The 13,827-nt window shown below is 50.8% G+C and overlaps 1 protein-coding gene and 1 non-coding gene across 2 annotated transcripts; one reads left to right on the top strand and one right to left on the bottom strand.

Annotated features, from left to right (window-relative positions):
• Positions 1 to 329: 329 nt before the first annotated feature.
• On the bottom strand, positions 330 to 8,718 carry ATP5MF (ATP synthase membrane subunit f). Its single transcript, XM_009202624.3, has 4 exons — positions 8,591 to 8,718; positions 2,533 to 2,640; positions 1,283 to 1,399; positions 330 to 497 (listed from the first exon to the last, which is right to left on the bottom strand). The coding sequence occupies exons 1-4, from the start codon at positions 8,601 to 8,603 to the stop codon at positions 469 to 471; spliced, it is 267 nt and encodes an 88-aa protein (XP_009200888.1). The 5' UTR covers positions 8,604 to 8,718; the 3' UTR covers positions 330 to 468.
• A 3,884-nt stretch (positions 8,719 to 12,602) lies between these two features.
• On the top strand, positions 12,603 to 12,674 carry TRNAW-CCA. Its single transcript has one exon. It is a non-coding gene; the product is annotated as a tRNA-Trp (tRNA).
• Positions 12,675 to 13,827: the final 1,153 nt, after the last annotated feature.

Here is a 13,827-nt window from a genome sequence, read left to right as displayed (position 1 = left end):
AGAGCCACAGGACGGCCGGGGTGGGGTCTGGTACTCTCAGGCACACAGGCCTTTGTGTTACACCATAAAGGGTCAGCCAACTGAAGGCCAGAGTGTCTGCGAATGCACCTGTCCATAGCACTCATGGCAGGGGACAGACTTCGGCACTGCTGCTGCAGGAAGGTCTGGATGACACCCTGCCCTCCAGGGAGCTGGGACACAACCCAAGTGGTGGTCTGGGAAGTCCACAAAGGCCTTCACAGGTCAATGCCCTGGAAAGACAACCTCCCCCCACCTTGTGCCACAGGAGCCCCTGGAGCATGGGACAACGGCTACGGCAGGCAAGCAGCACACGTACCAGTCATCTTTTATTTGGAGGTTAATTCCCATTAGGACATGAAAGGATTCAGCAACGATCGAGATTGTGTTCCTCACGGAGGGGCTCAGGCCAAGGTCATGGGGTCGGGGGTGGTGCATAGTGTGTCCTCTTCAGTGGTATTTGCGGAGCCGCTCGTGCTCTGAAGTCATGAAGGCAAGATGGTAAGTATCTTACAAGGTTACAGTGAAGGCACGGCATGACAGGAAGCAGGCTGAGATCACACAAAGCCTTCCTGAGAATTCCCTTCAGAGATGACCCACGACCCGCCTGCTGGTGTCTGCAGAATCAGCAGACCCGGGGGGCACAAAGACACCTCAGGAGCCAACTTGCCGCCTGGCCAGCTGCTTTCTTTCCAGAAGGAACAGAGGGAACACCTGCTCAGACAAACAGCCCTGAGAACCCATCCTTCAGAGGCAGCACCGCCCTGGTGCAGCAGAGGGGGAGTGAGGTGGGGGTGGGGGGTGTACACAACACTGTCAGAAACAGTCTAGTCAGAGGACGTCAGCAACACTTCCTGCCAATCTCCCACCAGACAAGCTCCTCTCGAGCCTCAAAGCCGGAACAGCCCTGCTTTTCTGGGGTACCAGATTATCCCACTCAACTCATTTCTCTTTCTGCATTGGTTACTAGGAAGATCGAGCCAAATTTTCACAGAGCCTGCTGTATTTTAAAGAATGTTTCTAAGTATTCTCTTTACCCTGGCTTCATTGTGATTTTCCTGTGTTCTCGTCACAATTTTCTCATTCAAACAATATCCCACATACTGTACTCTGATAGGTCCCTCCAATTCTTTTAGGTGGAAACATAAGGGATTTACTAATGGTCTCTCAGCCTCAGAAGAAGGTGAGCTGCTGTCTCTAATGAAATCAGTCACCACTACCCTCTCTTGGGAAACTGAAGGCAAGATGCCGCAGAGGCACTCACTGAGATGCTTGTAGGAAATGCTGTAGTTGAAGAGCACGTAGCATGCCAGCACCATGGTAATCCCCGAGAGGCTCCCCTTCTTCACGTTAATGTACTTGTTGTAGTACCGGTAGTAACCTGCAAACGCAAGAGGCGCTCATTGCCCTGCTGGGCTTCACATTTCAATGAAGTTGAGCACACAGTTGAGTCTGGCTGACATTCAGGGACCCAGTCCTGCTCTGGCTGTTTAAGCCCCTCGCCCTGCATTCACTGGCTGATAAAGGTGATAAGCACAAATGCCAGTAAGGTCTCCAATCCCCATAGCCTAAACTATAAGCACATGCCAGCTCCTGAACTAGGCCCACCTGGATTCCACCTCTCCCCTTTGGCCTTGATCTTGTAGCCTCCTGAGTAGCTGGGACTACAGGCACGCACCACCACACCCAGCTAATTTTTCTTGTGTGATTTTTTTATAGAGATGGGGTCTCTCCACATTGCCTAGGCTGGTCTAAAACTTGGCTCAAGCAATCCCCCCGCCTTGGCTTCCCGAAGTGCTGGGATTACAGGCATGAGCCACTGCACCCAGCCAAGATAGGCCATTTCAAATATTTGTCCTGGAAGTTCTGGCAGGGAGGTGAGCATCATATTATAGACTAATGCCCACTATGGTTCCAATTCATTTTCCTCTTTTTTTTTTTTTTTTTTTTTGAGGCGGAGTCTTGCTCGGTAGCCCGGGCTGGAGTGCAGTGGCCGGATCTCAGCTCACTGCAAGCTCCGCCTCCCGGGTTTACGCCATTCTTCTGCCTCAGCCTCCCAAGTAGCTGGGACTACAGGCGCCCGCCACCTCGCCCGGCTAGTTTTTTGTATTTTTAGTAGAGACGGGGTTTCACGGTGTTAGCCAGGATGGTCTCGATCTCCTGACCTCGTGATCCGCCCGTCTCGGCCTCCCAAAGTGCTGGGATTACAAGCTTGAGCCACCGCGCCCGGCCCTCATTTTCCTCTTAAAGAAGTCTTAGGATTTCTCTAAGAGGCAGACGTACTGATTCCAAGCAATAGGAAACATGTTCTTGGCTGCAATATCTCAGAGCCAGCCTTTGAAAGCGCCAATCAACCATGGAGGTCCAAGGCCTAGCCACCCCTCCCTGTCCTCCTCTATATAACTTACTGCTTTCAGACAACAAGACCTTCGTCGCCCAAATTAATTCATGGCAAAAAGAGACCTGAAGACCCAGAGATTTGCTTTCATTTACACACATCCACAAGGCTCTGACCTCTTTGAAATGCTCCGAGAATGCCACTAGGGCTGAAGTCCCGCATCAAGATCCAGCTTGGCAGCTCCCCCAGTTTGACCTCCAGAAGTTTCTTGTCCTTCACTGGTACTGAAACGGAAGAGTGAGAAAAAATACCCACTGAATAATCTCCCAGTAACACACATGGCATCCTTTCCTGCCACTACTTCAACTATGCAACAACGGTGCATAATGCAATTACACAGAGGCTGCACATACAAAATATTACAAAGAAATACATCACATCAAGCCCACTATTTTAAGCCTGAGTCCACACAATAGCAGAACTGCTACAGCGTCAGCTTTATTAACCAACAGGACGTCTGAGTAACAGCTTGCTGGGAGTAACTCCAGAAAAGGGTCTTGAAGAAAGTAGTAACGTGGAGGACAGGAAAAACTACTGCAAAGCTAACATTTACTTGACATTATTAGCTTATTTCATCTTCACAGCAAGCAGTTCATGCCTTTATCTTACAGGAGGGGAGGGGGGATAGACTCAGAGAGGTTGGGCCACGTGACCAAGGTCACACACACAACGTGGGGGCAGGACTGGCCCCCCACGTCCCTGAAGCCAATATGAGAGTGCCCTGTCCAACCCTGGGGATGCGTGCCTGGAGAATGTACTAGAGGGGATGTGGAAGGAGAGCGGCATGACGGTGGCCCCAAGTGTCTCACTCAGACTTGATGTACTTGTTTACTGGGGAAGGGCTTCAAAGAGCATCTGGGTTCACATAGCTGCCAGCCTCCCCAGATGGGCCAGCCCGAGCAAGTATAATGAAAGAAACCCAAGGAATTTCCACCTCCAGCATCCTGGGACCACGGACGCCAACAATTTCCAGAGATAAAAATAAGAGATTACACATTCCAAGAAGTCAACTGACTTAGGAAAAACCACTCCAAATGACTGAACGGCCCCAGACCATATTCCAATGGGAGTCTGAGAACAAGGAATCAGAAGAATTCCTGGCTGACACTGCAGTGTCCTCACATTTGGGCCCAGGAGGAGACCACGGAGGGCCAGGGAGTGGGTGGGCCTGTGGGTGTCAAGGAGATGCACTTAAGGAAGGAATGGTCTCCCCTGTTCTCCCTGCAAAGATTTTATTTATTTATTTATTTATTTATTTATTTATTTTTAAGAGACAGGGTCTCGCTCCATTACCCAGGCTGGAGTGCAGTGGTTATGCACAGGTGTGATCACAGCTCACTGCAGCCTCACTGAGCTTCCTGGATTGAAGTGATCCTCCTGCCTCAACCTCCTGAACAGCTGGGACTACAGGTGTGTGCCACCACACCCAGCTAATGATCAGTTTTAAAAAGCTTTTAGCAGGTGTCCTATTGAGGGCAAAGAGTCTAGGACCACGGTGCCTTCTCAAAGATAACCACAAGAGGAGCCAGATTAAATCATTCCAAGGATTTCTTCTCCATTTTGGGATCAAAGGAAAGACTAAGGCTCTGTCAGGACCAGCCTCAAGAGTCTGCTGAGGGAGGCCGGGCACAGTGGTTCACACCTGTAATCCCAGCACTTTGGGAGGCCAAGGCAGGCAGATCACCTGACGTCAGGAGTTTGAGACCAGCCTGGCCAACACAGTGAAACTGCACCATGAGATCGCGCCACTGCACTTGCCCAGGCTGGAGTGCAGTGGTACAATCTTGGCTCACTGCAACCTCCGCCTCCTGGTTCTAGCGATTCTCCTGCCTCAGCCTTCTGAGTAGCGGGGACTACAGGCATGAGCCATGACACACAGCTAATTTCGTATTTTTAGTAGAGATGGGGTTTCACCATGTTGGCCAGGCTGGTCTCAAACTCCTGACCTCAGGCAATCTGCCCGCCTTGGCCTCCCAAAGTGCTAGGATTACAGGCGTGAACCACCGCACGAAGCCAGAAAACTCACTTCCTGATCCAGTGAAGCCATTTTTTCACATTTACATAAACTATGCAGGCATATTCTGCATCTCATAACCATGTTCAGAGGCTGGCATGGAGTCTGGCACATCACAGGAGAAAAAAGCCAACAATTCACAACTTGTTTTTCTCCCTAGTTCTATCTCTGTATTATGAAGACAAGGGTGTTTCCTTAAAACTAACACATTTGGGGCTGGGCGCGGTGGCTCACGCCTATAATCCCAGCACATTGGGAGGCCGAGGCAAGAGGACCACGAGGTCAGGAAATCGAAGACCATCCTGGCTAACATGGTGAAACCTCATCGCTACTTAAAAAAAAACAAAAAAATCAGCCAGGCGTGGTGGCAGGTGCCTGTAGTCCCAGCTACTCAGGAGGCTGAGGCAGGAGAATGGCGTGAACCTGGGAAGTGGAGCTTGCAGTGAGCTGAGATCCGGCCACTGTACTCCAGCCTGGGTGACAGAGCCAGACTCCGTCTCAAAAAAAACAAAACAAAACAAAACAAAACAAAACAAAAGCAAATCTAATACATTTGGCCGGGCGCGGCAGCTCACGCCTGTAATCCCAGCACTGTGGGAGGCCAAGGCGAGCAGATCACGAGGTCAAGAGTTCAAGACCAGCCTGGCCAACATAGTAAAACCTCGTCTCTACTAAAAATACAAAAATTAGCTGGGCGTGGTGGCACATGCCTGTAGTCCCAGTTACTCGGGAGGCTGAGGCAGGAGAATTGCTTAAACCTGGGAGGTAGAGGTTGCAGTGAGCCAAGATCGCACCACTGCAAGCGACTATCCAGTTCATCCCAGATGCATCTATACTTATTCCACGAATTTCTCTTTTACTGGAAGGCAGAGGAAGGCCTCAGTCCTTGGTTGCCCTATTCAAATTCCCACCCCCACTCTACACACCCCACTCCTCTGCAGCACTGAAGCTTCCATCTGCAATCATTGGCTCACGTAAAGAGAGAGAGTAGAGTTCAGAGGCAGAGCAGACCCTGGGGTCAGGTTTCTGGGTTTAGTGCCATTTTGTAGGTGTGTGCCCTTGGGCAAGGTACTACTCCTTCTCAGTTTCCTCCTTTGTGAAATCCTTGGTACTTGGCCCTCAGTACTATGTAAATGAGAACTATTACCACCTTTCTGCCTGATTATGAGCTACCTGAAGATGGGAATATCCCCACTTCTTGGTATACGACAGATTCTCAGTAATGGTTGTAGAACCACCACAGATCCTTGAGAGGAAGCATACTGTTCATTACTATGAAGCCACATGGAAATGACAGTCTCTCCTGAGTGCTAAATCCAGCCTGGGGGTTGTCCAGAGAAGAAAGATTTTAGGCTTTGCGGGCCACATAAGGTCTCCATAGCATAGTCTATTTTATTTTTAAACAATCTTTTTAAAAACAGAAAACGGCCCAATGCAGTGGCTTATGCCAGCAATCCCAACACTTTGGCCGAGATGGGAGGATCGCTTGAGGCCAGGAGTCTGAGACCCCATCTCTATAATAAATAAATAAATAAAATAAAAACAAAAAACCATTCTGGGCCCAGCGTGGTGGCTCATGTCTGTAATATCAGCACTGTGGGAGGCCAAGGCGACCAGCCTAGCCAACATGGCAAAACCCCATCTCTACTAAAAACACAAAAATTAGTAGGGTATGGTGGCGGGCACCTGTAATCCTAGCTACTTGGGAGGCTGAGGCAGGAGAATCGCTTGAACCTGGTAGGTGGAGGTTGCAGTGAGCTGAGATCATGCCATTGCACTCCAGCCTGGGCGACAAAAGCAAGACTCTGTCTCAAAAAATAAATAAATAAAAATAAAAAATAAAAACAAAAACAAAAAACCATTCTGAGCTCATGGCCAGACAAAAACAGGCCACAGGAAATCCAAATCACTGGCCATAGTTTGCCAACCTCTGATCTTATCTACTGCTGCTAATTCATATTTCCCACATTTTATGTGCTCATGAAATATTGTCTTTGTACTCTAGTGACAGACACCACCCAGAAGATCATCAATACAGTACCTAAGAGACATGGACTCCAATTTCTTCACTGGGGTGATGCCGAATAGGCCAGGCACGTGACTGGGGTGATGCTGAATAGGCCAGGCACGTGACCCTGCCTTAAGGTCACAAAGTAAAGGCTGGGATGACCAGCTCACACCAACTGAGTACTCACTGTGGGCCAGGCAGTGTTCCAAATGTCTTTCATGTACTAAATGGATTGATCCTTAGTCCAGAGCTCTTGACCACAGCCCTATGTTTAGACACAATGCCCCAGTGTTCGCTTTTCACAGGTTGTCTCCTTAACACAACCACCGTGTATGACGAATATGCCCATTTTACTGTGGGGAAAACAGCTTCCCTCTCATCTTTTCTGAAGCCCTCTTCTCTTCTTCAGGTTGAGATTAAGAATACAGAGGCCGGCTGGAGTCAGGAGTTCGAGACCAGCCTCACTAACATGGTGAAACCCCGTCTCTACTAAAAATACAAAAATTAGGCAGGTGTGGTGGCGCGCGCCTGTACATCCAGCTAGAGATCATGCCACTGCACTCCAGCCTGGACAACAAAGCAAGACTCCGTCTCAAAAAAAATAATAATAATAATACAGAGGTCAGGTGCGGTGGCTCACACCTGTAATCCCAACACTTTGGGAGGCCAAGGCAGGTGAATCACTTGAGGTCAAGAGTTTGAGACCAGCCTGACCACCGTGGCGAAACTCCGTCTCTACTAAAAATACAAAAAAAAAAAAAAAAAAAGCCGGGTGTAGTTATTGCTGCCTGCCTGTAATCCCTGCTACTCGGGAGGCTGAGGCAGCAGAATCACTTGAACCAGGGAGGCAGAGGTTGCAGTGAGCTGAGATCAGCCACTGCACTCCAGCCTGGACGACAGCGCCAAACTCCATGTCCAAAAAAAAAAAAAAAAAAAGAATATAGAAACTGCGCCAGGTGGACACAGTGGCTCACACCTGTAATCCCAGCACTTTGGGAGGCCAAGGTAGGTGGATCACCTGAGGTCAGCAGTTCGAGACCAGCCTGGCCAACATGGTGAAACCCCATCTGTACAAAAAACACAAAAATTAGCCGGGCATAGTGGCTGACGCCTGTAATCCCAGCTACTCCGGAGGCTGAGGCTGGAGAATCGCTTGAACTCAGGTTGCAGTGTGCCGAGATCGCATCATTGCACTCCACCCTGGGCAACAAGAGCGAAACTCCGTCTCAAAAAAATAATAATAATAAAGAAAAATACAGAAACTGAGCTAAGACACACATGGGTTAATAAAAACTCTGCCACTATCAGGCTGTGTGACTTCAGAGAGGCCACACCACATCCCGAACGGTTATTTTCCTGATCTGTAAAATGGGATCAACTTTCCCAACAAGGACTTGCTGACAAGGCTACTATGGAGCATCTAGGACTAAAACACGGTTTAGCCCTATTTCAGAAACAAACAAAAATCATGAGTGTGCACAGCTGGATGAATGTAGCGATTTGCATATGGGTGTCACTGAAAATCCATATGACGGGCTGGTCATAAGCCCATCCTAGAGAATAAAGCTCATTTACCACGAAGCCTCAGTCAGGTTTGAATACTAGCTCAGCCCTCTCACGAGTTGTGACCTTGAACAGGTCACCCCACTTCTCTGAGCCTATTCAACACATATGCATCGAACCTTACATGGTATCAGGCACAGTCCTAGTCCTGAGCTCCCACTGGAACATTAAGCGTAAGCTTTGGAAAGAAGGGCAGAAGCTGCGCGTACCATTCAAGTGCAAAGCAACTGGGTCGCAGCGGGACAGGGAGGCGGCTATTTCTTAGCGGAAAGAGGGACGCAAGGCCCAAGGCGGCGCATTCCCAGGCCCAGAAGCGCGTGCCCACCCAGCTGCCTTCACCCTCCACGCCTAACCCGGTTGGCGCGGGCCCTGGGCAGCAGGAAGGCGCGGCTGGGCGGGCGGGAGGGGGTCGGGCAGCGTAATACCCTAAAGTAGGGTCTCGCGCGCCTCGAGGTCGTGGCGAAGTCCCCGAGCGAAGAGCAGGCAGCTCCGCAGGTTCCTTCTGTCCCAGTGCGGCTTTGGAGCGTGGACCCTGGCTCCTATTTCCACCACGGCATCCAAACAGCCTTACCCGGGGCCTGACACTCACCGACTGACGCCATCTTGGAGTCCTGGTGTCCGCTGTGCCTGGCCGCGCGAGGGCTGCGGGGTAGCAAATGCACGCTCCATCCGGGACCGTAGAGCAGAGGCTCACGGGAAGCAGGTCACAACTGCGCACACCCTGGAACTACTAGAGGGCCATGAAGCGAAGGGCGAGGTGCCTGGAAAGCAAAAATCCGAGGGTACTGCAGTTACAGAGAGGGGGCGTCTCAGCCTGGCCTCCCTACCTTAAAAGGGACAACAGGCGTGCACCAGCACGGCAGGCTAGGTTTTGTATTTTTAGTAGAGACAGGGTTTCACCATTTTGGTTAGGCTGGTCTCGAACTCCTGGCCTCAGGTGATCTCCCCCCGCCCCGCCTCGGCCTCCCAAAGTGCTGGGATTACAGGCGTGAGCCACCAAGCCCAGTCTATTTTTATTTTTATTTTTTACTTTTCAGACAGAGCGTTTACTTTTCAAACAGTGGCTTGATCATGGCTAACTGCAGCCTCGAACTCCCAGGGTCAAGCAATCCACCCACCTCAGCCTCCCAAATAGCTAGGACTACAGGCGCACACCACCACTCCCAGCTTTTTTTTTTTTTTTTTTTTTTTTTGGTGGAAACAGTGTGGTGGGGAGTGGGGGTAGAGGCTCTCTATTTTGCTCAGGCTGGTCTTGAACTCCTGGCCTCAAGCGTTCTTACTCCACCTGCGAAGTAGCTGGAACTACAGGTACACACCACCATGCCCAGCTAATTATATTCTGTAGAGAAGAGATCTCTCTATGTTGCCCAGACTGGCCTTAAACTCCTGGCCTCGAGCTTTCCTCCCACCTCGCCTCCTAAAGTACTGGAATTGCCAGCATGAACCACACTGCCCGGCCTACTTCAATTTTGATTTATTTTTACTTATTTATTTATTTATTTATGTGTTTATTAGACAGAGTCTCGGTCTGTTGCCCAGGCTGGAGTGCAGTGGTGTGACCTCTGCTCACCACAACCTCCCGGGTTCAAGCGATTCTCCTGCCTCAACCTCCGGAGTAGCTGGGATTACTGGCGCGCGCCACCACATCCGGCTATTTTTTGTATTTTTAGTAGAAACGGGGTTTCATTATGTTAGCCAGACTCCTCTGGAACTCCTGACCTCCTGATCCACCCGCTTCGGCCTCCCAAAGTGCTGGGATTACAAGCGTGAGACACTGCCCGCCGGGCCTCCGATTTTTTTTTTTTTTTTTTCTCTTCTTTTTTTTTTTTTTTGAGACGGAGTCTTGCTCAGTCGCCCAGGCTGGAGTGCAGTGGCACGATCTTGGCTCACTGCAGGCTCCGCCTCCCGGGTTCACGCCATTCTCCTGCCTCAGCCTCCCAAGTAGCTGGGACTACAGGCGCCCGCCACTACGCCCGGCTATTTTTTTTTTTTTTTTTTTTTTGTATTTTTAGTAGAGACGGGGTTTCACCCTGTTAGCCAGGATGGTCTTGATCTCCTGACCTCGTAATACGCCCATCTCGGCCTCCCAAAGTGCTGGGATTACAGGCGTGAACCACCGCGCCCGGCCTGGCCTCCGATTTTTAAAACAACCTCCAGAGCAGGTCTTGCAGTCACCACCACCCTGGTTCAGTTCATTCTGCTACATTTCTTGTTTCAGAGGTGCGATTGTGGGGTTGGTCCATGTCTACTCCCCTTCTCCCCAGGCAGTGAAAATCACACATACAATTACAGGTGTGTGGAAGCATGGCCAGCATCTCCAGTGGGAATCAAAAATGGTTAAAAAAAAAAAAAAAAACCCGGGTGCGGTGGTTCACGCATGTAATCCTAGCACTTTGGGAGGCAGAGGTGGGCGGATTACTTGAGGTCAGGAGTTTAAAACCAGCCTGGCCAACATGGTGAAAATAGGAAAAAAATTAGCTGAGCGCGGTGGCGGGTGCTGTAATCCCAGCTACTTGGGAGGCTGAGGCAGGAAAATCACTTGAACCCAGGAGGTGGAGGTTGCAGTTAGCGGAGGTCAAGCCACTGCCCTCCAGCTTGGGCGACAGAGCGAGACTCCGTCTGGGAAAAACAAAACAAAACAAACAAAAAACCAGGCTAGCCACGGTGGTTCACGCCTGTAATCCCAGCACTTTGGGAGGCCAAGGTGCACAGATCACCTGAGGTCAGGAGTTCAAGACCAGCCTGGTCAACATGGTGAAACCTCATCTCTGCTAAAAATACAAAAAGTAGCCAAGCTTGGTGATGTGCGCCTGTCATTCCAGCTACTCCAGAGGCTGAGGGAGGAGAATTGCTTAAACCTGGGAGGCGGAGATTGCAGTGAGCAGAGATGGGGCCACTGCACTGCAGCCTGGGCGATGGAGTGAGAACTTGTCTCCAAACAAAGAAACCCCGGCGAATACAGTAGTGTAGCGCAGTTGGAGTGTTCTCAACGGTTCCATGCGCCCTTGAACTCTGTCTTCAAAAGTTTATTTCACTTGCTCCTTGCGGTGTGGTGCGTGTTGACCATCCACGGTATAATGCAGGTATAATGTAGTCTTAGGAGTTTATAACCCGCCTTGGGCTGCGTACCTAAGCAACTGAACCCCCAGGGAAAACCCTGCCCATTGCCCCAGGACCTATGTAACTTCCACTCCCCGGGGCTGGGGCAGATGGCCCAGCAGGAGGGATCAGGGATGGGGTCTACTGGACCCCAGGTGTCAGGTCCTCCGTGGAGCAGGAATTCGGCCTGGGGACCTTCCTGGTCCACCTAGGGAATCGTTAAGTTTCACCGCGCTACTATGCTTTGTTTGACTCAGCGGTGCCAAGTCTGGCCTGAGGGTCTGACTTAAGGTCTGTTCTGGGAGGGGAGGGCGTAGAGGGCGGGCAGCTCGCGCCTTCTGCGGAGGTGCGAGAAGGGGACCTGGAAGACTACGAGGGACCGAAGAGACCTGACTGCACTGTGTCCAGGAAGAGGCAGCCTCCGGGTGCTGATGGACTGAGGGCTGTGGGAGGGGAAGCTGAGGGGGTCGCTGTTCCGTGGGCCGCGCAGGAGAGCAGCGAAAGTCAGGAGTGGCCGGTGGCACCCGCGCCCCCGTCTTTTCCCCACGCCGGCACTGGACACTCGCGGGGACGCAGGAGACGCCAGAGCCCAGGATCCGCACACTGGAATCCTGGAAGGCCCCGGGAAGAGGCCGAGGAAGGAGATGATGCCCGATCCCCTGGGGCGATGGAAGGCTGAGGCACAGGAGCTGTGATTGTATACCCATAAATGCCATAAGGTTTTAGTTAACGAACTGGGGTTGTTTCAGGAAGGTGGGGGTGGGCTGGAGGAGCAGAGATTATTCCAAATATACTTTTTGAGGCAGAGTCTCGCTCTGTCGCCTCAGGCTGCGGAATGGCACGATCTCGGCACTACTGTACCTCCGCCTTCCAGGCTCAAGCGATTCTTCTGCCTCCCCCGAGTAGCTGGGATTACAGGCTCGCCACCACGCCTGGCTAATTTTTATATTTTAGTAGAGATGGGGATTCACCCATGTTGGCCAGGCTGGTCTCAACTCCTGGCCTCCCAGGTGATCCGTGCCTAGCTGGCTGCCCAAAGTGCTGGGACACAGGCGGTAACCCACCGCGCCCGGCCTGAACATAGTAATTTTCTTCGTTGATCTGGCTCACGTACTCTTAGTGTTCCACACATGCAGAGGGCTGGGGAGAAGAAAATCCTGAATCCCCCAGAACACTGCCCCAGCCTTCACTGGCCAACTCTGCGCTTTCTCATTTTCCACTGTGGCTTCCCATACGTTTCTCCCTAGGAGACTCCATAGCCTGAGGGAGGTGAATTTTCCCGAATGAGAAGAGGATTATTTACGCACCCCGTGGTGGCATCTGTTTCTATGCTGTTTCGGTTTACTTTTACACTTCCCTCTGAATATTGCATTACAAAAAGGGAAAGAACTCTTAGTCAATCCCAAACCATAATAAAAGGATAGTAAAAAACTATACTGGACAAGCACACCTGACAATCACAAATAGGATCCATCAAAAACACAAAAAACTTATTCTTCCAGGACCTCGTGTCGCAACGGTAGCGCGTCTGACTCCAGATCAGAAGGTTGCGTGTTCAAATCACGTCGGGGTCAAACATATAATCATCCCTTTCTTTAGCCACCAGGAGTTATATAGACGTCTTGCCGCTAACTCTCAACCTTGGACACTGTATTTTCTGTTCTTTAGCCCTAAAGATTTCTTTGCGTAGGTACTTCAGCAGTGGACCAGCACCTATTAGCTAAAGTGTGAGGAAAAATTCAGAGCCACATATTTAGGTCGTGCTGTTCACATCTGTTTTTGAGACGGAGTCTCGCGCTGTGTCACCCAGGCTGGAGTGCAGTGGCGGATCCTGGCTCACTGCAAGCTCCGCCTCCCAGGTTCAGGGTTATTATTCTCCTGGCTCAGTTTTCTGAGTAGCTGGGACTACAGGTGCCTGCCACCACGCCCGGAAGGTTTTTGTATTTTTAGTAGACGGGGCTTCACCATACAGGAAGGTAGGATGGTCTCGATCTCCTGACCTCGTGATCCGCTCCTGCCCCGGCTCCTCCCAAAGTGCTGGGATTACAGGGGTTTTTGAGCCACTGCGCGCCCTGAGCTTTCAAGTTTGTTGTTCACATCTGTAGCAGGATTTATCGGGACTGTGCTTCAGATAGTACATTCACAGGACTTCAGATAGGACCCTAAAACAGTGCAGGAGGAGCACTTTGGGAGGCTGAGGCGGGCGGATTGCTTCAGCCCAGGAGTTCGGGCATCAGCCTGTAACGTAGCAAAAACTGTCTCTCAAAAAGCAAACAAAACAACAAAACAAAATAACAACACCAGATGGTCGCACATACCTGTAGTCCCAGCTGTTGCTAGGAGACTGAGAGGCGGAGGATCCCTTGAGTGCGGGAGGCTGGGAGGCTGTAGAGCTATCATTGTGCCACTACAGCTCCAACCTGGTGACAAGGTGAGATGTCTCTAACTGAAAATAAATAAAACGGTTCAGAGCTCAGGAAATAGTTGCTTTCCCAATCCAAAACTACCCGCCCACCCTGAGGGGCTGCTGTCCTTGGAAAAGTGTTGGTGGTGTGCAGCCGATGATCTCCAGCATTTGGAAGTTCAAGCGCCACTAGGACAAAGCTTATTCAAAACAACGAGGAGGAAGTCAGTAGTCTTCCCAAAGGAACCTCTGACTTGGAACCTCTCATGGACAAAGTTTGATAAAGGCACGCCAGCAATACGTAATGAACGAAGCAATAACAG

The sequence above is a fragment of the Papio anubis genome, chromosome 4 (genome assembly GCF_008728515.1).
Source record: "Papio anubis isolate 15944 chromosome 4, Panubis1.0, whole genome shotgun sequence".
NCBI lineage: Eukaryota > Metazoa > Chordata > Mammalia > Primates > Cercopithecidae > Papio > Papio anubis.
The sequence above is the reverse complement of the archived record's forward strand: the minus strand, read 5'-3'. Positions and strand labels throughout refer to the sequence as shown.